The sequence below is a fragment of the Carassius gibelio genome, chromosome A21 (genome assembly GCF_023724105.1).
Source record: "Carassius gibelio isolate Cgi1373 ecotype wild population from Czech Republic chromosome A21, carGib1.2-hapl.c, whole genome shotgun sequence".
In the NCBI taxonomy this organism is placed as follows: domain Eukaryota; kingdom Metazoa; phylum Chordata; class Actinopteri; order Cypriniformes; family Cyprinidae; genus Carassius; species Carassius gibelio.
In genome coordinates, this window is record NC_068391.1 from 15,221,661 (window position 1) to 15,246,748 (window position 25,088).

The 25,088-nt window shown below is 35.6% G+C and overlaps 3 protein-coding genes across 4 annotated transcripts in view; 1 reads left to right on the plus strand and 2 right to left on the minus strand.

Annotated features, from left to right (window-relative positions):
* Nucleotides 1-6,392, minus strand: part of LOC127941623 (stromal interaction molecule 1) — a 30,868-nt gene extending 24,476 nt beyond the window's left edge. For both annotated transcript variants that reach the window (XM_052536920.1, XM_052536919.1), the window contains exons 1-2: nt 5,883-6,392; nt 3,662-3,783 (exon numbers count right to left, since the gene is read on the minus strand). In XM_052536920.1, the coding sequence (XP_052392880.1) occupies nt 3,662-3,782 (121 nt within the window). In that variant the 5' untranslated portion in view covers nt 3,783; nt 5,883-6,392. The remainder of the gene's footprint in view (nt 1-3,661; nt 3,784-5,882) is intronic.
* An 882-nt stretch (nt 6,393-7,274) lies between these two features.
* On the plus strand, nt 7,275-15,628 carry LOC127941510 (rho-related GTP-binding protein RhoG). The gene is made up of 2 exons (XM_052536593.1): nt 7,275-7,439; nt 12,671-15,628. The coding sequence occupies exon 2, from the start codon at nt 12,699-12,701 to the stop codon at nt 13,272-13,274; it is 576 nt and encodes a 191-aa protein (XP_052392553.1). The 5' UTR covers nt 7,275-7,439; nt 12,671-12,698; the 3' UTR covers nt 13,275-15,628.
* Nucleotides 15,629-18,096: 2,468 nt separating this feature from the next.
* LOC127941509 (post-GPI attachment to proteins factor 2) lies at nt 18,097-25,063 on the minus strand. Its single transcript, XM_052536592.1, has 5 exons — nt 24,702-25,063; nt 22,484-22,733; nt 21,220-21,326; nt 20,062-20,170; nt 18,097-19,075 (listed from the first exon to the last, which is right to left on the minus strand). The coding sequence occupies exons 1-5, from the start codon at nt 24,867-24,869 to the stop codon at nt 18,945-18,947; spliced, it is 765 nt and encodes a 254-aa protein (XP_052392552.1). The 5' UTR covers nt 24,870-25,063; the 3' UTR covers nt 18,097-18,944.
* Between the last annotated feature and the right edge of the window lie 25 nt (nt 25,064-25,088).

Consider the following 25,088-nt stretch of genomic DNA (forward strand, 5'->3'; position numbering starts at 1 on the left):
TAAAGGAGGCTACCAACGTGGCGGCCACGCCAAGTAATGACATCATGACGCCCAAGCCCTATTGTAATGGCTGTATATATACATATTCCCTGTGTTTGGAATAACGCCGTTTAAAAGAACGGCGTTAGGTAACGACGTAATTTTTTCAGTAACGGGGTAATCTAACTAATTACTTTTCCCGTTGTTACAACGCCGTTAACATTACAGGATGTAAAATGCGGTGCGTTACTATGCATTGATTTATCCGAACGCACCCCTGGCTCACACAGCGAGTAAGGAGGTGGGTTAATAATGAGATAAGCGATTATGATTGGCTAAAGCAGAGTCATGTGTTTCATGGTAGCCAATCAGAGCCAGTGTTTTTACGCCAGCGGCGCCAAACACACACACACACACGCACGAACTAGTGGTGGAAATTATGATTCTTTCTAGAGATTCGTTCATTTTCAGTTCGTTTACCAAAATGATTTGTTCAGAATCTTTCAATGATTCGTTCCGTTATCATTTCTTCGTATTAAACAAAATATGCCAGCAGGTGGCAAAAAAATGAGTGTATTATGTGTTATGTCTTTAGTTAATGAACGTATTCACTTGTTACAAAAACTGATCTGGATCTAAACATGGAGTTGCTAAATATCAAAACAAGCATATGTGCACAGTATTGTACCTTTGCATTTTGCGAGATTGACATGCTAAATGGCAGACTAACCCGGTTTACTCTCATTCATTACGTTCATGAATGAGATAAGCTATGTAACCGTTCATTTAATTCACGAACGACATGTATCCGTTCTTTCAGCTCGTTCACGAATGACATGTGTTTCAGTTCAGTCATTTCATTCACGAACGAGATGTACTAAATCATTCAACTTGTGCAAGAGCGACATGGGTATCAGTTCAGTCATTTCATTCACGAACGATAAAAAAGTTGGCATTATCAAGGTGGAGATATAAGCACTATTTCAAATTCATTGCGGTCAAAGGCGAGAATGTGCATGTAATGTGTACGTGTAAAGTTCAGACTCATATGAAACTCGTTCATTGAAGGGCGTATTCGTTCACTACATTGAACAAATCACATACTCTGTCACATCTCATACTCGAAGGCTATTGGCTCGAGGTTGAGTAATTCTTTGACAGGATGAAGTGGTTCAGTTACCCAGTTCACCGAACTGCGCATGCGGCATGCGCTACTAATAGCGCCGCGCTGCTGTGGAAGGAGGAACTTCACTGAACGAGAAATATGAGTCAGTGGATTACGTGAACGAGAACGATTCGTTCACCTAAAATATTCGTTCAAAAAGAACGATTCATTCACGAACGACACATCACTAGCACGAACGCAACAGCTAAAGAGAGATTCGAAGCAGCAGCAGAGATAGCGAGTCAGGAGCAATCCGATGAAAAGTTGGCATTATCAAGGTGGAGATATAAGCACTATTTCAAATTCATTGCGGTCAAAGGCGAGAATGTGCATGTAATGTGTACGTGTAATGTGTGACACGCATCTACAAAGCTAGTGGCCAAAAACACTTTTCTTACAAAGATAATACTTGAAGTGCAGAATAAAACCCTTGCTGTCCGTTGACGTGCAATAAACATCGAAAGTTATGTACGAACACCTGTCTGTTCTACTCATTTTAACTGACTTGTGAAAACTGCTAAAAAAATTCTTAGACATTTAGCAACTTTTTTTTTACTTTTTTTTTTACAATAACACAAATAGTTACTTTCCCTGGTAACGAGTTACTTTTATTATAGAGTAATTCAGTTACTAACTCAAGTAGTGAGTAACTATAACTAATTACTTTTTTAAAGTACTTTTAAAGTAACGTTCCCAACAGTGCATCTTCCTGAAGTAAGTACATTTCTGCATCTGTTGTTATGTTTAAATGAAAATGAAAGGAGGCAGTTGTATTTGATATCCTATTTCTTTTTATTGTAGCAGAATCCAAAGCGAGCTGATTGATGTTATCAAGTATGCTGCTGTTTGCATTATAGCCGGTGTTCTGTCGATGTCGCATACTTTGTCAGAATAGCATACTGGAAGTTGAGTTTTATAGCGGAGTCTGTCAATTTAGCCTTCTTTGTCTGTATTAAAAATACAGTTTATACAGTGGTATGCTTTTTTTGATAGGCCCTGGTTTAATAAAAATACAGTTTATAAAGGGGTATGCTTTTTTGATAGGCCCTGGTTTAATAAAAATACAGTTTCAAAGGGGTATGCAGTTTACCGCTTGTAATTTTAGGTATGCTGAAATGATGTTTAAATTTAAAGCATGCGCAATTCCACCAATTTCACTGCTGCGCATGCGCATTAACTGAAGGTATCCCATTCTGATGTGTATGGTGTTCTGTCAGAACACTGCACCTATTTCTGTCTGTTTATGTCTATGGCGAATTACACAGGTACTGGGCTACTCCGCAGTGGTACCTACCCGAACCAGTCTAAATAGTCCAAATATATACACTTAATATAGGTGTATCACAGTGATTCAGGACAAGAAAATGGATTCATGGTGTACTTGGTTATTATATACAATTTGTATATTTTGAACACAAAAATGTTAAGAATTGCTGCTTTAAAGGAATATTTCACCCAAAAATGAAACTTTGCTGAAACTCACCCTCTTACCATACAAGATGTAGATGAGCGTGTTTCTTCATCAGAACAGATTTGGAAGAATTTAGCATTACCTCACCAATGGATTGTCTTCAGTGAATGGGTGACATCAGAATGAGAGTCCAAACAGCTGATAAAAACCTCAATAATCCACAAGTAATCCAAACAACTCCAGTCCATAAATTAACATCTTGTAAACTAAAAAGGTGTGTGTTAGTAAGAAACAAAATATAATCATTGAAACATATTAAGCCATTGGCCAAAATACCAGTCCATAATAATGCTTCCTCCAGTGGAAAAAGTCCATGCCCTGTTTTCCTCTCATCAAAATACACTGACACATTTGCTTAGAACTGTTTTGGCTCGTAAATGCTGCGTGATCTGTGCATACTTCTCTCCTGATTTAGTCAATGCAAATTTTTAAATGGAGTAAACTGTTATTGATAGAGGATTTGTATTTTATGTGAAATCAAGTTAAAAACAATACATTTGTTTATTATAAAACACACATTTTTGCTTCACAAGATGTTTATTGATGGATTGGACTTACGTGGTTTACCTTTGGATTATTGCAATGCTTTTATAAGTTGTTGATGGCAACATTCACTGCAGAGAACTCAAAGGTGAGTAACTGATCTAATGCTAAATTTCTCCAAAACTGTTCTGTTGAATTAAACTCCTCTACATCTTAGATGGTTGGAGGGTGAATACATTTTCAGCTTTTTCTTATTTTAAGGTGAATATTCCTTTAATTCCAGTATCCTGACATGTAATTTTGTCAGGTGAATTATTTTAATTCTTGGTTACCACATATAAGAGTACCATATGGATTGTGAAAGATTGGTTTGGTATCACACATGAGGCTCTGACTAGACAAGGGAAGTGCTTTATCTTATCTAGCAGCGCAGAGGGACCGGGGTATACCATGCACCATTTCTCAGAGTGGGACAATTCTCTCTACAACAAACACTGTTCCACTGGAATTATGTAACATAAAATTCATAAAACATGGGAAGCAACTGAATTATGATTTCCTACCAGGTACTCCATGGGCAGACTGCAGGTGGTCTGTCAGGCTGGGCTGATCTGCTGCACTCCTCCATAAGAAGCCAAGCCATGCAATGTACATACAATGTCTGGCAAATCTCAATAGATCCATGCTAAACGTAAAGTTAGAAAGCATTTAAATGAAAAATACAAATCTGCCAATGAGAAATAACGAAACATTCACTCACATATATACTATTATAAAATAAACAACATTGAGTGTTACAGCTAATCTTTTTAACAAGTATTACTCTACACCAATTTTTAGGTTACTGGTATTTATTTTTAATTGCTAGTACTATAAGTAATCCAAAAGCAAATAGTATATTTTTCAGTTTCACTAGTGTGTATGCCAGTTCTTCTTCAAATAGTGATTTGTCACTAATAATTACTATTTTGCTACTAATCACTATCCCAGTAGTGACTATTGACTTGATATCTATCCGTTCTACTAGTACTTTTATAGTATCTATTTATGGGTGTCACTGGTAAAATTTCTTATTGCACTAATTGCAGTTGTTTTAGTTAAATGGTTGCTTAGGTTTAATTACAAATCCAACAAGTAGGCCTAAGATATAAAAAAAATTCTACTACTACTAAAAAGTCCTTAAAAAGGACTACTACTGTCTATTAAATGAATGACAGTAAATTATTTGAATGGTTACAAATAACTTTGTAATACATACTAATACCAAACTAATAAACTGGAATTACCGGCAACATTTTTAATAGATACACTATTGGAATACGCACTAATATCTAAATAAAAGTCTCCAGTGAAAATGAAAACTGTACTAGTCACAGCTGGATTATAAAGATTCTAGTCACAGCTCAATAATGTATTAATTATAATAATAAAAAATATGTATCAAACATAATAAACCTTAGAAACTTGTTTGTTAAAAGGGAAATGTGCTAATGCACAATGCCATATGGGTAGAGTTATAGTTGAAGATAATACATGGAAAAAGCCTCCAGATTAGGCTCCACGCTTTAGGTCATTTACGCGTTTTTTTTTTATTTTTTTTATACAGTACAGACCAAAAGTTTGGAAGCATTACTATTTTTAATGTTTTTGAAAGAAGTTTCTTCTGCTCATCAAGCCTGCATTTATTTGATCAAAAATACAGAAAAAACAGTAATATTGTGAAATATTATTACAACTTAAAATAATAGTTTTCTATTTGAATATACTAAAGAAATAAATAATAATTACTCCTGTGATGCAAAGCTGAATTTTCAGCATCATTACTCCAGCCTTCAGTGTCACATGTAACATCCAGTCTATCACATGATCATTTAGAAATCATTCTAATATTCTGATTTATTATGAGTGTTGGAAACAGTTCTGCTGTCTAATATATTTGATGAATAAAAGGTTAAAAAGAACTGTATTTATTCAAAATAAAAATTCTAATAATATATATTCTAATAATATATTTTCTTTACTATCACTTTTTAGCAATTTAACACATCCTTGCTGAATAAAAGTATTGATTTTATTTTTTAAAAAAGAAGAAAAAAATTACTGACCCCAAATTACTGACCAGTAGTGTATATTGTTATTACAAAATATTTATATTTTAAAAACATAGCTTCTTTTTTGTTTGCTTTTTATTCATCAAAGTATCCTAAAAAAGTATCACATGTTCTGAAAAAATATTAAGCAGCAGAACTGTTTCCAACTTTGATAATGAATCATCATATTAAAATTGATTTCTAAAGGATCATGTGATTATGATCCTAAAATTTCAGCTTTGCATCACAGAAATAAATCATAATTTAAAGTATAATAAATTTAAAAACAATTATTTTAAATTGTAATAATATATCACAATATTACATTTTTTTTTTCTGTATTTTTGATCAAATAAATGCAGGCTTGATGAGCAGAAGAAACTTCTTTCAAAAACATAACAAAATAGTAATACTTCCAAACTGTTGGTCTGTACTGTATATATATTTACATATTTGGCTAACTTACTCAGATGCCTGATAATCAAATTCATCTTACTATAAAAACAGCGGACAATATGCCTCTTTTGGTGGTATGATCAAGTTTCGCCTTTGTGTGGTCTATTGCTCTTATCAGATAGCATACAAAAGGACATAAGCAAAAGTAGCACGAGCTCTGTTTTACAGTTGTCGTCATGAAGCAGATGCACATGTAGCCTCACACATATAATGTTACTGATTGAAAATGTCAGATTACCTGTCAAAATCCGAAGGTTGTAAACTATTGGAGACACTCGTAACAAATCGGTTGTAACGGTTTCATTTGATCTGCCTGAGATCCATCAGGCAACCGATAGCAGTAGATGTTGTTATTCTTAGCAGCGGGATGTTGTTTTAACTCGGGTGCAGAAATGTTGTCATTTTAATGGTCAAACGATACTTAAAAAAAGTTCGACATACATTCTCCACGCCCCCCTTACAGTCTGCGCAATAACCCGCCCATGTCAATAATATAAAGTATTTGTCAAGAATATTTGTCCATTAGGCTACTGGTGCTCATACGCGTTTCTAACAAAACGTCTAAAATGAAGAAAACGTCTTCCAAATGTAGCATATGACACAAAAGTATTTCCCGGGTTTATAAATTCGCCTAAACTTCGAGGTTCATCGCATGGTTTAACTGTCCTCTTTTTCTGAGTGATCCAAACCCCCTCGCTGTTAAGAATCCGGTTGGTGTTGCTTTTGGAGATTTTCTAATGGTTAAGCAAATAGTTTCTTGGGATATCAATTCTCAGGGTTTGAGGTTTGTTCTCAAAAAGCAGAAAGACACAGCCATCTAGTGGCATGATCAACCATGCGGCGAAAAATGAAGAAACCCCTCCTAGTTTTCATCTGTTTACCAAAGCATAACCTTATGATGTGTTACAATGTGAGTGCATTATGATGATCTCCATCTCTGTCTGTTTGTTTGAAAGCCTTTAACTTTACACGATATTACATATAGATTATCAAAGAATAGTTTCAATTAAATACATTTTTTTTCATCATTTAGGCTACTAATCATTCTTTTTTTTCATATAGCAAAAACAACGTAGCCTATACAAACAATCCAAAGTCAATGTGTTTTTATTTATCACATATTTAGCCTATTATTAGAACTAATCACAGCCACATTCCTCATCCACTTTCATGGAAGAGAGCAACCTGAACATTTTTCAAAACATCTATTTTTGCTCTCCACAAAAGAAGAACGCTACAACGAATTTGTAACGATGTGGGGCAATAAATGAAAACAGATTTGATTCATTTAAGGGTTTACATTCGTGGATTTGGTGGAAAATATGATAAGCATGTTATTTTTTTGCAAGCGTGAGTAAAACCCACGGCTCTGTGAATGATTCAAGTCGATATTCTCAAGGCTTCTCTTTAGTTCAGGTAGTTTCAACATCAGTTTGTGGTGATGATACGGGATTTCCCTTGTGATGCATATGTTCTATACTGCGAACTAACAACAACACCTGGCTATTTTTCACAGTCAATGAACACGACGCGACCAGACCAGAACGAAGCAGACAGTGCACGCGAGCACACTTGACTTAGTTGATCAAAGTGGGCGCGCGCGCTTGTAGTGTAGACAGACTGTTACGCCCTCTTCAAACATTGTCATAGCCACATTTACATCGGTAAACTTCCTCAAATATGCAGTTAAGCCATTAACTTCCTCTCTGAGGGGTGAACTCTCTCACGTCCTACAGACTTCAACTACTTTCCACAGAAGCGGGATTACGGTCCTCAGGAGCATCTGATATGTTTGGTAAGATATGTTGTTTAACGGTCGTATGTAGTCCTGTGATATAGATTTTACAGTTTGTTAAACAACATAGTCTGTGTTTATTCATTTTTGTCTTGGATTAGCAAATAGAAATAGCACAGAGGTAGATTTATAATTTGGAAAAAGTGAGATTTTTCTAAATTTGCTGTGATGTTCTCGCTTTCGACCGCAGCTTGATGAATAAACAGTGGCTTATGTTTTTAAATCAGAGAGCAGGAATAAGGGCCACTCCCTCAGAATAACACACGACCACTGTAACGCACTGTAATTAAGAGTATTGACAGCTACCGTTGTGTACAAATAAATGTCAAATTGCTTTCATTTTTATTTCAGTTCATGATGCCAGACTATAGCTAGTTACAACCTCCAGTGAAGTGCCTACATCACTTTTTTGACCACACTGAATTTAAGTAGGCTACTTTGAAAACACAAGGCGGATTACTGCGATAAATCATATGTATGGAAACAAAAATGTCTTTTAATGTACCTTAGGCCTATATATTATTCTGAAACATTAACCTCTTGGCGAGAAGACCTTTCTGTGAATCTTTGGTTGTGCATGTTGAAACATAGTAGGCCTATAGTCCTTTAAGAAAATGAATGGGATATTATGCAAATAAAAAAATAATAAAAAAAAAGCAGTTGGGTTTTGGGAACTGAGAAACATCCTCATTTTTAAAATCCATCAGAACAGAGCCATGCAGAAGTTGGGATATCTATTTCTGAACCATATAGCTGCTTCCATATGAGGAGTGATATTTGCTTTAGCATATTTTATTAACCTATCACAGTCATTCTAGATAGCCGGGAAAATAGCACATCTGTGAGAGGATCTTCCACACTCAGAGCCGTTATTGTTAACTTCCTAATGTGAAAATACTGTTGCAAAACAGCAGAATATCTTGAATGACACAAGGGCTTAATGAGGCACACTTTTCTGCATTGGGTCACTGGAGAGATGGTGACTTGCTGTGTCATAAATTGTGGCGACAGTTCCCAGTTTTTTTTCTTCTTCTCATTTTCACCCAGTAGAGGAAATACAGTGTAATTAGTGTGCATTTACAATCCATGCTTTAGTTTCAGTTTCATGACCTAAGATTCTAATTGCAGTATTGAATGTAAGAAATTAATAAATGTAACTTTTAGTTTTGATTTTTTTTCTGCATACTTTGCAATCTAGTGCAAGTTCTCCTTTTGCTGCCAAAAACTTAGAATGTCTGTTCCTCTGTTGGCTTATACATGATTTGCGTCATTTGGCTCAGTGATAAAGTGAGATAAAATCAAAAATGATATTTAAACAAGGGTCATAACCACTATAGACAATACGCAGATTATTCATCAACCACTACGGGTATTCCGATAGTTGATACTTAAAATATTATATTTAGTTGTCCAATCCTGAATATCTACTACGAATTAAAATCTACTCCCAAGTATGAGTTGAACACAGTAAAACTACAATGTTGCAGAAAAAAATGGCAATGCAATTCTATAGCACTTGTTTTTCTCTATTGTACAGTATAACATTGAGCAGTTCTGCTGTTACATATCAGTATTGTGACAAGACAAAGCTGTGCTGGAAGTGACAGGACAGACTCCACCCAGACCGAGCTGTCAGTGCTGTTTCTTTGAGCTCTTGGTTCACTAACCACATTTGCTAACGCCTTGCAGAGGAGGGCAGGGCTCAGAGTATTTCTCTTTCTGAGCGTCTCTGGAGATTGGGCAGAGTCCATCTCACTCCTTTCTCCTGGGGTCAAACATCTGCCAGACGTTTGGAGTAAGTGAGAAAGAAAGCGAGAACTGAACTTTTCTGGTCATAACTCTGCAGCTCTCAGTTTCTTGTTGATGTGCGAGAACACAAATCGTTCTCACATTTGCTACAAAGCAAGGCTAGTTGAATATCATGATCAAACTATTAAGGAAACTAATTACAAAAATTGTATTTATTGACAGACAATAACACGAAAAGAGTCCCAATAGTGCTTTGCTGACAGTACTTTATACTGGCCTCTGATGTAACAGGAAAAGCTAGTCAGTAAATCTACTTCTTAATCTTAATTTCCACAAAAACAGCAATTATCTGTAACATGCTGACTTTAAACAGACTTTCACAAATGTTGTGTACTGAATGTGTCCCTGACTGCCATGAAATGTCTTTAGCATTCACTGAAACATAATCACACCAGTTTTGACATTTTCCAGCATACATGTTTTAGAAAATCTCAATCTGCGTGTCATATTTCCTACAGAGGGCCATTTGAGTCGTTGTTATAACCCAAATTGGTCATATTTCCGTTGAATATGTCCCAAATGGAAAGTGAAAAGGAGGACAAAAGCTCGAATAACCCCCTATTATACAAGTGAGAATTCATTTGTGTTATGATATATACACAGCTTATCAATAAAACTGCAAAGGGAAGTAGAAGGAACTAGGGGAGACTGACTGTACATTCAAAACATTGTTTTATTACTTCCCAAATGACCCTAACATGCTACACATTTGCATGAACACAAACAATTAGATGTTCTTGTTAACCATTTTCTTTTGTCCCTTTCTTTGCATGCGTGTAAATCTTTCTTTCCAATGTTCCATTCGTACTGTACATACTCAACTTAAAATATGTATGTGGACTGTTTGCAGTGATATTAGTATAAGTTTATTTATAACTGAAGCCTATATGTTGATAATTGTTATGGTTCATATTAAAATTTATAGTATAGTATTTTGCCTATATAAATTACAAATAAACAATTTCATAATATTAAAAATTATAATAGTATCTCTCCAAAGATATTAATGTTGTGCCAAACATTTGTATAGTATTATGTAATATTGTATCGTAATATTAAGTTCAAGTTTTGATAAAGATTATGTTAAAATATGCTATTTAATTATTTGTGTTTTTGTGGATGAATTTTTTAATTAAACATCCGCCAATATCTGCCAATACCGATAAATGAAAAAATAAAAATAATAAAATACAAATAAAAAACTCTAATTTCAGCTTGATAAATGATATGGTACTGAAATATTGTGTATTTATCTATTCTTTGATTCATCTAAACTAGAGCACAACCGATATGGGCTTTTTGGGGATCGGTGCCGATATTAGGGAGTAAAAAAGACAGATACAGATATATCATCCGATATTCTTTATGTGTATGCTATATTATAGTACAGTTTAGACAAAAGTATGGACACTCTTCACATTCGTGTGTCCAAACTTTAGACTGGTACTGTATATAGAATGCAGTATATGACCTACATAAACAGAATATATATACATAAACAAATTTTTTTGCAATGATAACTCAAATGTGGTGATCAAACACTTATAATGTGACAAACATTGGCCTGTGTAGTGGAGGCAGGGTATTTAACAATTTAACAAAAAAACTTTATTATTCAAAATGAGTCTGACATCAGTGCACTTAACAATAAACTTCACTTCACTTATTATAAATAACATAAATATATATATCTTGAATTAAGAAATTAAACAAGGTAACTGTGTAGGACAAGCAAACTACTGCCATACCAACAGGGGCAGGTTTATGCAGGAAGTAGGGATATGCCGGTATCAAATTTTTAAGTTGCAATTAATTGCTAATGGTTTTATCACGGTATACAGTATTATCACGATATTGTATTGGCCATATTACAGTATAACAGGTTTAATAACTTTTTTCTTATACCAAAAATAACTAAATAATATTTAAATACAATAAACAATACAGAAAAATATATAAAGTTAAACGTTTTACACAGATTAAAGTGCAAAAGAACTATAAAGACCAATAGGTATCACTTTACAACAACACCTCATTAGTTAACCTTAGTTAATGCATTAACATTCACAATGAGCAATAGCTACAGAAGTCATTCATCTTTGTTAAAAAATACAAGTCTTAGTTTAAGTTAGCTAATTAAATTCAACAGTTGCAACTTTTGATTTTAACAACGTGTTATTAAATATTGGAATGCCTAATATTGATGAATGTTCAGAAGAATTTTTCATTGGCAGTTTATGTTAACTAATGAATTAACTAATGAAGCCCTAATGTAAAGTGTGAACGAACAATAAAGAAACAAAACACTTTCAAACAATTAAGACGTTGTAGTCCAGATTAAAAAAAAAAAAAAAGTTTGAAAATAAATAGCTTATTAAGTCTAAACATTTAAGTATTTGGCAATGTAATGAACACCATAGCAAATCCACAAATCTGAAAGCACAGCTGCTTTATATGTGGGGTTTCTAGGGTAACAGCTGCATTTTCTGCAGTTTAGTGCCATCTGCTGTCAAAGACTGAATGTGCTTTCATTCAGTGCGTCTTTCACTGTTCTCCCATGTGCTTCTCATGCGTGCTTGTTTACATCAGAGCGGCACGCGTCTTTTAAGCAGCATACAGCTGTATTGTGCATTTAGACCAGGTGATGGGAAAAGTAGTATTAAAATACATCCCAGAATCATTTGTAATGTATAATTAGTCACGTATTTAGAAGTGCCCACAAACACAATATCGTACATATTCATCACCATGATATATCGCATTACCGAATACTGGCACATGTCTAGCAGGAAGCACAGCTTTTCCAAATATAAACATTACTAATATATTTTTTTCCCCCACAAACTCTACGTGTTGTGTTTTTTCTGATAATTCTATTCTACACTGGACACGAGCAGTGCGGTGCTACAAAATACAATAGAATTCTATTGTATTTTGTCGCGTTGCGAAATGTGATGTGACCAATGTGATAAGCATAAGTTCTGTGCCGTGGCACAGCCGGTATAAACACCAACATTGACTAAAGGGGCTGCGATCAGCTCCAGGAGCCGTAACACAGGCTAAGAAGAATTAGAGTCACTGTAATGTTATGATCAAATATAGGTGTGGGTGGGTGGATAATTTGAAGCAGCGGAAGTTTGAGCTCATCCACGCATCTCTACACTACACTGACCTGGGTCGCCAGTAGCAAACAATGGGCATGCTCTGCTGGACAAACTAAGTAATTACACCATTCAGAAGCATTTAATCGGTGTTATATATTCTGTAAAAAAAAAAAAATGTATCGGTGGCATATTCACCAATACCGATATATCGGTGAGATGGTCATATCGCCCGATAATATTGGCTAAACGGTTGGGCTCTAATCTAACACTGTTGCCATGTTGTCCTCTAACACAGTGCAATGTCTCTTTTCTCTGCAGACTGCTGAAGTCGAGTCACTTTTCTATCATGCAGAGCATCAAGTGTGTGGTTGTGGGGGATGGAGCAGTCGGAAAAACCTGCCTGCTCATCTCGTACACGACCGGCGCGTTCCCCAAAGAGTACATTCCCACCGTGTTCGACAACTACAGCTCCCAAGTCACTGTGGAAGGCCGCACCGTCAGCCTCAATCTGTGGGACACAGCAGGCCAGGAGGAGTACGATCGCCTTCGCACGCTGTCCTACCCTCAGACCAATGTCTTCATTATCTGCTTCTCCATCTCCAGCCCCCCATCCTATGAGAACGTCAAGCACAAGTGGCACCCAGAGGTGACGCACCACTGTCCTAGCGTGCCCATCCTGCTGGTGGGGACCAAGAGTGATCTTCGCAATGATGCGGATGTGCTGAAGAAGCTGAAGGAGCAGAACCAGGCACCCATCTCACAACAGCAGGGCCAGGCTCTGGCTCGCCAGATCCACGCCATCAAGTACCTGGAGTGTTCGGCACTCAGCCAGGATGGCATCAAGGACGTCTTTGCAGACGCAGTGCGTGCCTTCCTCAGTCCTCAACCTGTGGCTCAAAAGAAGCCCTGTATACTCCTCTGAAAATACAGAGAGGATAGAGCCATTTTAATTGAATTACACACAGGAATGCATAGAAATGGTGGGAATGTTATGGAATGTTTGAAAGAATAGGTTTTCAGTGAACAATGACCAAGAAACACAGCCTTAATCTGTGAAATTAGAGAAATACAAGATTAAGTAAAATATTAGGATTTTACACTGTACTGAGATCCCTACTGATTGCTTTTTTTTTTTTATTCATAGAATTTTAATGGGAGAGAATGTGTTTTGGGATTTCATAAAACCACTAAACCTTTTGATACCATCCTCTGGTATTTTAGGAATACATAGAACAGTATAGAGGAAGTAATCCCTTAAACACATTTCAGAGTAAAAGGGTTTTAGTTCCTTTTTTTGTGTTTGGAGATTAATTAATACTATTGGTTAATGAAGTTTTTCCTTTTTGCATTTACTTAAAAAAATAAAAAACTATCTGAGAATTTATTAGTACTAATATTATAATGCCCAAGGCATTTGTTCTGTGATTGGGGCATCCTTGAAGACAGACCTTTAGTGTAATTAGTGACTATAAATAGTCGTTCACACAGAATGTGTTCTTACGCTCAAGACACAGCTGAATGTAAAGGAAAAAAAGCAGTGTTTTGAGATGCTAAACGTTGCATGCACTTTGACACAGCATCTTTAAAATGCAGGGCTTGTGTGTGAGAGTTTGTAACAACAGAAATAATATAGCGCAACCGAGCCTTCCCATTTTTCTTTCTTTTTTTTTTTCATTGATCATTTTTCCCATAAGGATTTAAAAAAAAGTCTTAATTTAAGAGTTTTAAGCCATGCACCAAACCAACTAGCTATGAGGTGAATCAAAACGGTACAAATTTTGATTTGAAGTAAAAAAAAAATTAAAAAAAAAAAAAAAAAAAAAATATATATATATATATATATATATATATATATATATATATATATATATATATATATATATATATATATATAATTCCCTCATTGGTGGATTTTGCTGCAGAATCATGGGTAATGTAGTTTTTCACCCGGAATTCTACCTTTAAACATGATTATTAAAAAAAAAGGTAAAATCATATGGACCGATGGTTTTAACAGAAGCATACCCCATTGATTAACAACATCATAACTAACAGCATGTTTGTCTTTAAAGGTTTAGAAGTTATCGTTTAAAATCAATTTGCAGTGGAGCGTAAAAACGCATTCTGTGTGAACCGGCTCCTTGAACATACCTGATCTTATATGTATGATGAGGGTGTCATTGCCTGGCAGCTAGTCAGCTTTACTTCCTTGTGGTGGGGAAACTGTCTGGCAGTCCCTTCAGGAAACAGAGGTCCCAGCATGCACTGCGCCACATTCAACTCTTCATTCTTTTCTTCCTCAGCACTCCAGGGTGGGGCTTCAGAACCTTTTTAGAAAACAAAGCACTCTCTTCACTAGATGACTGATTTGGGTACAGCTTGTGTCGATTTAATTAGCATCAATCCTAAATGAGCCATCAATGTAAAGGAGGGAAGCTTTCAATTGGCCAAAGATTCAGGTTAACGTGTAGATTTCAAGGCTCTGGGATTCATCTACAAGCTCAAATGAAAATCATTTTACCTTCATTTGTTTGGTTCAGATGAATGCATGACGTATGAATGTATTACAGTGCCTTCATATATACAAGTTGTATGTCAAATTTCGAAGCCACTGTATTTTCATTTAAGCTGTAATTTTTTTTATTTTCTGTAATGTTTAGCCTATTAGCATTAGATCAAATGCTAGCTGAAGATCATAGTAGTCAAGAAGATCATATTGTGGCTCATCAAGGACAGAATACATTCACAGCAAACAGAGAAACACTTTATTGTGCATGAATCATGATGTATGTATGTGTGCTCTTGGCCATAAATGTATGAGAAATCCCAAAGTCATGTGAAAGTTATACTTTTCAAGCCTTGAGTAATTCAGCTGAGAGTTGTGTGGATGCTACATGTCAGTTAGTCTCACGGAACAGGATCCTCAGATAAACTGTCCTGTCCCATTAAAGAAATCTGCACCTCTGACCGTGACTTTGTCTGGCTGACGTTTTGAACACAGAGGACACTTCTATTGACTTCCAGATTCCACAGTCACCATATCTTGCCTCAGCGTCTTGAATCATTAATTTTATTTATTTTATTATTCATTTTATCATTCGTCTTGTATGCATTTTTGCCTCACTAAACAAAACAGACACCTCAAAACCTTAAGAGGTAATTCCCCCAAGACAATTTTATATCAAATATTTATCAATTTGTAATTTATACAAATGAATTACACTTTTGTTCTGCATTTTGATTCGAATTTGTATCCTAATAAACATCCTACTACAATTCTGAAATGCAGTCATTATTAACAATGTTACATTGTTTTATCACATCATTTGAAAGAAAGTTTTCCTTGTTCTCTTCCTACATTTCCATTTAAAATGTCAACAAGATTTGTTTGTTTTGTTTTAAAGAAGTCTCTTATGTTCACCAAGGCTGCATTTATTTGATCAGAAATACAGTAAAAATAGTACTTTTGTGAAATATTATTATAATTTAAAATAGTCATTATTTTTTCTGGAAAAGTTGAATTTTCAGCAGCCAGCACTCCATTCTTCAGTGTCATGTGATCCTTCACCAATCATTCTAATATGATTTAGTGCTAAATAAACTTCCCTTTTTTATCAATGTTGAAAACAGTTGCACTGCTTAATATATTTATGGATAAGCAGAAATCTTTTGAACCATTATGTCTTTATCGTCCCTTTTGATAAATTCAATGCATCCTAGCTTAATAAAATTATTTGTTTCTTACAAAAAAACTTTTGACCCAAACTTCTGAATAGTAATATAAGTCTTTAAATATCAAATTATAAGTCCATAAAACTACTAGATACGATTTCATTAAATTCTTTTATTTAAAAACATCCAGTCATACTGATTTACAGATTAAAAGAGGAAGCAGGTATAGTGTATTTAAATACAGTTTGCCGGATCATTTCCCTATCTGACTTTGATAGTGACACAACACTGAACATATAGAGGCAAAATAGAGTGAACCTGATGTCTGCTCCTTCTCTCTCTCTCACACACACACACACAGACACACGCCTGAAGCTTTTCTAGTGGGTAGTGATTCCAGCAGAGCTGTTCAGACAAGTCAAAGTTCATAGGAACATATTGCAACTATACTGAAACGTCCACTCTTTTCTTTATAATCAACACTAGAGCCAAACCTGACCAAAAAGAAAGTGAAAGCCTTTTGGCAAACCACAGAAAATTATGTTACAAAAAATGACAATTCTGATGAGATCTCAAGTCTCTTGTTGTGACAAACCTGTATGACTCCTTTCTCCTGCGGAACACAAAATACTCATTTTTGTCCATACAGTGAAAGTTCAGAAAACTGCATCATACAGGTTTGGAATGAGATGAGAGTGAGTAAATGATGAGAGAATTTTCTTTGTGTGTCAACTATCCCTTTAACTATCTGTCGGCCAGATTCTGTTTAAACTAACTTTTTGGAAAGGTCAGAGCTGGTGGGTGAATTTGGACCATCAGGAATGCTGGAGAAGGGATTTCCTTTAGTGCGCTTCAGCATGCAAGCTTCCTTTATCAGCGAGTAAATAAACACACTCCCAGTTTGGAATCAGAATCAGCCATCCTCTCTATTTTTACCCTCACACCGGACATATCAGATATGGAACTAAATTTTACGGGCTTAATCTCTCATCTAGAATCTACGTCAATGCAAGTGTAATATTCAGCATTTCTGTTGTCACTCATTATCTGGTGCATGAGCAGAAATTGCCCCACTCTCTGCTACCTGACCGCTCTTATTTGACTGGGAAATTAGCTCCTGGTACCTCTGTTTGTTTTCCAAGCGCTAACAGTGACTCTTTTGTCCGTTTAGCTTCATTCATTTGTTTGCCGGTTCCTGTGTAAAGTTATGACTTTAGCATCACTAACAGCTACTCTGCTATGTCATGACCATCTTCTCTTGACATACATGAAATTATTTTGAAATGAAGAAGGAAAAATTAAAGAAAGAAAGAAAAAGTGTGGTTATGAAAACATTGTGAAAACATTACACTGCATGTCCTTCTACCTGAAAATAACCAAAATCTCAAATCTGCAAGCTCTGTGTATCAAAATTACTTAAAAAAAAAATCATAATAATTTGAGCAAAGCTGCAAATGCTTATAAAATTGCTATAAATCATGAAAATAAAATGTACAATTTTTTAAATAAAAAAACAACAATGCTACAACTAAATTTAATCATCAAAAAATTAAATCATGCATAGACTGAAAAATTAAGGTAACACTATTTTACAGTGTACGTTACATGTACTTACTATAGTAATAACAGTAAATTATGCATAATTACAAGCAACTTACCCTAAACCAAATCTAACCCTTTTCATACAATAAGTATTATTCTTAATAAATATTATTCAGTACTTAATTGTATAATTACACTTAAAACAAGGACATCTGAAAAAAGGTTAACCTTTATTTTAAGGTGTCCTTATTACAGTGTGATTATACATTTAAGTACTGAGTAATACTAACAAACAAGATGTACTTACTTTATGGTTACAGTTTGGTTACTTGCATGTAATTATGCATAAATTATTGCTATTATAATAATAATAATAAGTTCATATAACGTGTTACAAGGACACCTTAAAATAAAGTCTAACCAAATAAACCTTAAAAAAATATTCCAATAATACAGATCAGCCATTAATTAATGGATAATGTACTCATTTATCTAGTAAATATGCATATGCTAATCTCAGAAACGATCCATTTACTTTTCATCCAAATATTTATTTTGACACCGATTTAAAAACAGTATTTTTGGTACATCATAAAAAGCATTATTATATGCAGTCATGTTGACAACATCTCGGGTGATCTATGACAGGGGTCACATGTCATATTGCACTGTAGCAGTTTTCACATTCAACCAATGGCAATGAATTGTGCACTAAGAGCCCATGTCGTTCATGATCAATAACTGCACTATAAAATATGTACAAACTTCACAATGCTCTCTAGCCCCTATAGAAGGTACGCAAGAAATGCTGTGCAAAAGGCAGTTTAGAATGACTTTTGACATGATTTACATTAGCGTTTACAAAGAGAAATGTGTGGTGTGGCTGAAGCCAATGTCTTTCAGTAGTACCAGCAGTCAGTGTGTAGAAGCTTGTGACACAGCAGCTGCAAACCATCATCAAATCCATCATCACTCCTCAGACTTCAATTACTGTTACATTTGGAAATATGGACAAACAATAAGCACATATATTAAAGTTTGAGTGAAACCGATGTATGACCCTGACAAACCCATTAGAAAGAGACAGACATGGCACACACTAAGTAAAAAATGTATTTGACTAGGACATAATCAGCCGTTCCAAGTCCACCTGAATAAACAATGGAACGGTTCAAATTGTAGCACACCACTGACGATGATCTTTGAAACGACATCTGTCATTTTTTGAAGCGAGTTAAAAAACCATGTGTCAAGATGTAAACAGTCTCTTTCTACACATTCATGCATTGCTCGATCAGTGTCGACCCTGAATCAGCATGAGTGCCGCCCGCAGAGCCCTAGTGTCTCAAGGAGATGATGCAAGTAATCACTTCCTGTGTCAGAAGCGCTTTCCCTCTGGAGGTGTTGCAACCATCACCTCCTTACCTCCAAAGTCCCAGTAGGCAGTCATGTGGAAGGCCATGTTGGACAGCACCACCAGATACTCACACAGAGCAAACAACGTGTAAACTGCCATAGAGAGACAACAGAAATTACTGAAGAGCAGTAAATCAATGTCATTAAAATGGCAAAATCTATATTTAAATTAAAGGAATAATTCACCCCAAAATAAAAATGTACTCATCCTCAAGTGGATGATATAGATAGACGTAGATTTTTTTTTAATCGGAACAGATTTTGAGAAATGTGTAATTACTTGCTCACCAACGGATCCTATTCTTTGCAGCGAATGGGTGCCGTCAGAATGAGAGTCCAAACAGCTGATGCAAACATCACAATAATTCACAAGTGGATGGACTGGAGTCATGTGGATTACTGAGATGTTTTTTTATCAGCTGTTGGGACTCTCATTCTGACGGCACCCATTCACTTCAGAGGATACAAAGGTGAATCTGTTCTGATGAAGAAACAAACTCATCTTGGATAGCCTGAGGGTGCATGCACTGCCAACAATTTTTCATTTTTGGGTACAATATTACAAAACGGATATTCAATTTGAAAACTGAGATTAACATAAATGTAAAAACAGGATAATAATGATTAAAAATATACAGTGCCATTTAAAGTTTTTTTTTTTTTTTTTTAAGAAATGAATACCGTTATTCAACAAGGATGCATTAATTTGATACAAATAACTTGAAAAACTTGAAAAAATTATCATAGTAATCATAAAAAGCCATCAAAGCAATCATCTTTTTTACATTTTAAATGAGTTTTTATGGTATTTTTGAGCATGCTAATAATAAATGCAGCCTTGGTGAACATAAGTGACTTTAAAAAAAACAAAAACATATGGTATACTGGTTTGGAAAAACAAAGGGTAATAACTAATCTCAATTTTGGGGGGTGAACTATCCCTTCAAGAACTTCAAAAACAGGTTATCGATTATAATTTGTAAGAATCAGTGAGTTCGTGTTAAACCATGTATGCATCGTGTGTTGAGTGGAACATGGGTGGGGGAAATGACACAGAACGGCGAAGACGTTGCACTCACTTCCTGCTTCACAGTAAGTGTTGTGCCGCTTGTAGAAGTAGGCAGCCAACAGACAGAAGAAACCGTTGAAGAGGAAGAGGCGGAACTTCTGGCGGTATGACATCATCTCCTGATGTCAAAGAGGGTTTGATGCAGCAGAGAAAAAGAGAAGAAAAGAGAAAAAGGAGAAAGAAGACACACAATGTCATCAGTTCTCTTCTGCAACTTTATGTGGGGCAAGCAGGTGGAACGAAGTTCTGTGAGAGCACGGCAACCACTTCCCCCCAAGCACACAAACCCTGCTGCACTTTTACAGCAATAGAAATATAAAGCTACACTGTGGTCACTGACACATCTAACCCCCATGATTCTCACCCAGCAGCAGCAACACCTTTTATTAGAGCTGTGCTCGTGGTGTCAAGATCACTGGGGTGTTAAGAATATATCTGAATAATCACTATAACTGAATGTGCGAGCTGAATCTAAAAATGGTCATACATGCTGGTTTCATCCAATCAGAAAAGGATTTGCATGTGTGGATTGATCAAAAGCTAAACTTGAGCGGAAATTAGAATTTGTCCAAATAGGCCCTACATTTAAGTTGAAACAAGTTTTTTTTTTTTTTTAAACACACTCTTTATAGTATTAATGAAATCCAGGCATACCACAACTATCATGTTGTAACTGCCAACCAAATATGTATATTTGGATGCAGCATTTGTCTTCCATAAGTATTCCATTTTTATAATGCAAATCAACAGCTAGTCCAAATAAATTAATAGATGCAACATGAAAAAAATAAATGTACACCTAATAGACATGGGATTTTTCCTGTTTCCAACAGATTCAATATAAATCACTATTTGTTATTTGTATTTATGCAAATTTAAAACCAGAGCAAGGCAGCTTACAAAAAAAATTATAGCTATAGAGTTAATGCATATGTCATATGAGATTGGCTTATACTGCCCTCTGCTGGTCTAATTATAACAGCTGTTGGTAAAAAAGTACACGCCCATAATACAGAGAAGTCCGTTCATCATCTTTATTAATTTCTCAAAGGCAGCTTGGTTGCAGCATACAAGCACACTACCAAAAAAAAAAAAAAAAAAACACAATCATGCTAAAAAGTATTTCCTTTAAATTAAACCGTTTTAGAGCTGAGTGAAACTCAGTTACCTCTGAACTGAGGGAATACTTCGCTATCAAGGACCACAGCTTGCAGGTGCACAACATGTGGACCAGGGAGCTGCCGATAAACAAGATGAAGCCGCTCTTATGGACACCTGTGGACCATATATACAGACATAGCATTAAAAACCAAACGGATATGTACAAAATGCTTGTTTTACAGGTAAAATGAATAAAAATGCACACACAAAAACGCCCAGTGAAAATAATTTTTGCATTTAAAAAAAAATGTAACTTGTTTTTCCATAGCAACATTTTCTTGACAATTTATGCATGTTTTATTATTCTGTAGTGCAATAAAAAAAAATTATCCTGTCCAAACACAAGATTCTTTATTTTCATTATTATAATTGAAATGAACAAATTAAATGCTGATGTTAATATACACTTCCGTTCAAAAGTTTGGGGTTGGAAAGTTTTTTTTTTTTGTTTTTTTTTTAAGAAATTAACACTTATATTTAGCAAGAACACATTAAAATGATCAAAAGTGACATTAAAGACATTTAAGATTTCCTTTTCAAATAATCACTGTTGCTTTGAACTTTGTATTCATAAAAAAAAAAAAAAAAAACTTATCAAATTGAAACATTGTTGTTTGAAACATTGTTTCAAAAAAATTAATATTAACCAGCACAACTGTTTTTCACATTGATAAAGGTTTCTTAAACAGCAAATCAGCATATTCAAATGATTTCTGAAGGATCATGTGACACTGAAAAATTCAGTTTTGCCATTTACAACAATACATTTCATTAAAATACATTAAAATAGAAAAGTTACTTTAATAATATTTCATTATATTACTGCACATTTAATCAAATAAATGCAGACTAGGTGAACATGAGAAAAAAACTGTATGTGTACATAAAGTACAATCAATACTAATATAATGCATACTTATGCTTTACAAATAAACTTTTCAATGTAAGTGATAATTATTTTTAATATTACAGTAATGATAGCTTTGGACTACAATACGCTTCTCAGAACTGGGAGGAGAGAGGGTTTCTTTAAATGAAAATAATGTCAAATGAAAAGAAAAAAGATCATACAATCAGGTACCACACAGGTAACAACTGAGGTGTTTAAAAGCTTACTTTTTGCATCTCCAGCCGATTACAAACAAGCTATATTTAACTAATTGATACAAAATATATAATTAAAAGCACATTTAAGCAATCCAGCAAGAGCCCTCTGCATCTGCATGCGTGTAAAAACACGACTCAAGGCTTCGGTCCAAAAAGACACTTACTGTAGGTCTCATTGGAGGAGACGTAGGTGAGCAGAAGCAGTCCTATATTTTCACTTAAAGCTAAGAGGAATGTGAGGCCACTCAAAAGCTGCTCCATCAACCTCTTGGAAAAGCGTCCGTGGTAAAAGCTCAAATATGCGGCTGCCACCAGGAAGCGCGGGGCAGAATGCAGGCCGATGCTGAAACGCCAGATGTAGCGCTCTGGTGTCAGACTAATGGCCGCGCTGATGGATGGGAGGTAGTTAGGAACCTGTAGAGGATTTTTAAAAGATCTTCATTACCGCAAGTTTGGATATACTGTTGAGAATGCACTGGGTGAAACAGGGACATCCCAAACACTGTTACAAATACAAGCCATTAATTCTTCATAAAATGGTACCAAAAAAAAACCTTAAATAAATTAACATTATTTAAGCATCAAGGAATTATTTTTTGGATTTCATCTGTTAAACATGTTAAGATGAATAAGATGAATAAAACCTGAAATCTCATCCCATAAAATGTTTTCATCTTTCAATCGATACAGATCAAACTTGGACAGATTAAAAAAAAAAAAAAAGAGAGAGAGACAAATGATTATTATAAATATTAACAAACCTAACATTTTTTTTAATTAATTAACTGAACCTACAGGACTATTTAGATTGATCCATCTATTGAATAATTGCCACCACTCTCAAAATAGTACAGTGTTGACAAAATAACCTTATTTTGCACATGCATCACACATATACTAACAAATTCCAAACAATTTATTCACAATTTGCGTGTTAAATATCATGTTTGTATTATATATATATATATATATATATATATATATATATATATATATATATATATATATATATATATATATATATACACACACACACACTCACCTAAAGGATTATTAGGAACACCTGTTCAATTTCTCATTAATGCAATTATCTGATCAACCAATCACATGGCAGTTGCTTCAGTGCATCTAGGGGTGTGGTCCTGGTCAAGACAATCTCCTGAACTCCAAACTGAATGTCAGAATGGGAAAGAAAGGTGATTTAAGCAATTTTGAGCGTGGGATGGTTGCTGGTGGCAGACGGGCCGGTCTGAGTATTTCACAATCTGCTCAGTTACTGGGATTTTCACGCACAACCATTTCTAGGGTTTACAAAGAATGGTGTGAAAAGGGAAAAACATCCAGTATGCGTCAGTCCTGTGGGTGAAAATGCCTTGTTGATGCTAGAGGTCAGAGGAGAATGGGCCGACTGATTCAAGCTGATAGAAGAGCAACTTTGACTGAAATAACCACTCGTTATAACCGAGGTATGCAGCAAAGCATTTGTGAAGCCACAACACGCACGACCTTGAGGCGGATGGGCTTCAACAACAGAAGACCCCACCGGGTACCACTCATCTCCACTACAAATAGGAAAAAGAGGCTACAATTTGCATGAGCTCACCAAAATTGGACAGTTGGAAGACTGGAAAAATGTTGCCTGGTCTGATGAGTCTCTGATGATTTCTGTTGAGACATTCAGATGGTAGAGTCAGAATGTGGCGTAAACCGACAAGAACATGGATCCATCATGCCTTGTTACCACTGTGCAGGCTGCTGGTGGTGGTGTAATGGTGTGGGGGATGTTTTCTTGGCACACTTTAGTTTTCAAGGCATCGTTTAAATGCCACGGCCTACCTGAGCATTGTTTCTGACCATGTCCATCCCTTTATGACCACCATGTACCTCCTCTGATGGCTACTTCCAGCAGGATAATGCACCATGTTACAAAGCTCGAATCATTTCAAATTGGTTTCTTGAACATGACAAGGAGTTCACTGAACTAAAATGGCCCCCACAGTCACCAGATCTCAACCCAATAGAGCATCTTTGGGATGTGGTGGAACGCGAGCTTCGTGCCCTGGATGTGCATCCCACAAATCTCCATCAACTGCAAGATGCTATCCTGTCAATATGGGCCAACATCTCTAAAGAATGCTTTCAGCACCTTGTTGAATCAATGCCACGTAGAATTAAGGCAGTTCTGAATGCAAAAGGGGGTCAAACACAGTATTAGTATGGTGTTCCTAAATATCCTTTAGGTGAGTGTATATGTGTATATATATATATATATACATATACACACACACACATATATATACACACACATACAGACATGGTTTTTGGGTTAAGGATAGATGTCTTTCCAGATGGGATGAGAGTGTAGCAGTAACTGGTTCTCACCTGGCAGTGTGTGTAGGTCGCATCATTGTAGTGGTAGAGGACAGCCAGCACGATGCAGGCGATGAGGCCGAGCAGAGGCAGGCACACCGTGATCACCGCTAACCGGGTGAAAGGCACACGGATGAGAGGCTTGTCTCGATCCACAGATCCGTACGGGACCTGTTGCATCTTCCCTCAACTAATTACAGCTCCGGATGTGCCAACAGATCCAGACCGACGACACGCAGCCCACTGCAAGTGCGCCGATGTAATAATTAAGTCATTAGTAACTCTACTCGGCCAAAATGTTGTTAAAACTCTAGATTCTCCGACTGCTATTCTGGATGTGTGACTACAGCTCGCGAACACTTCCGGTTCCGTTTCAAAATAAAAGTCTTAATACCGCGG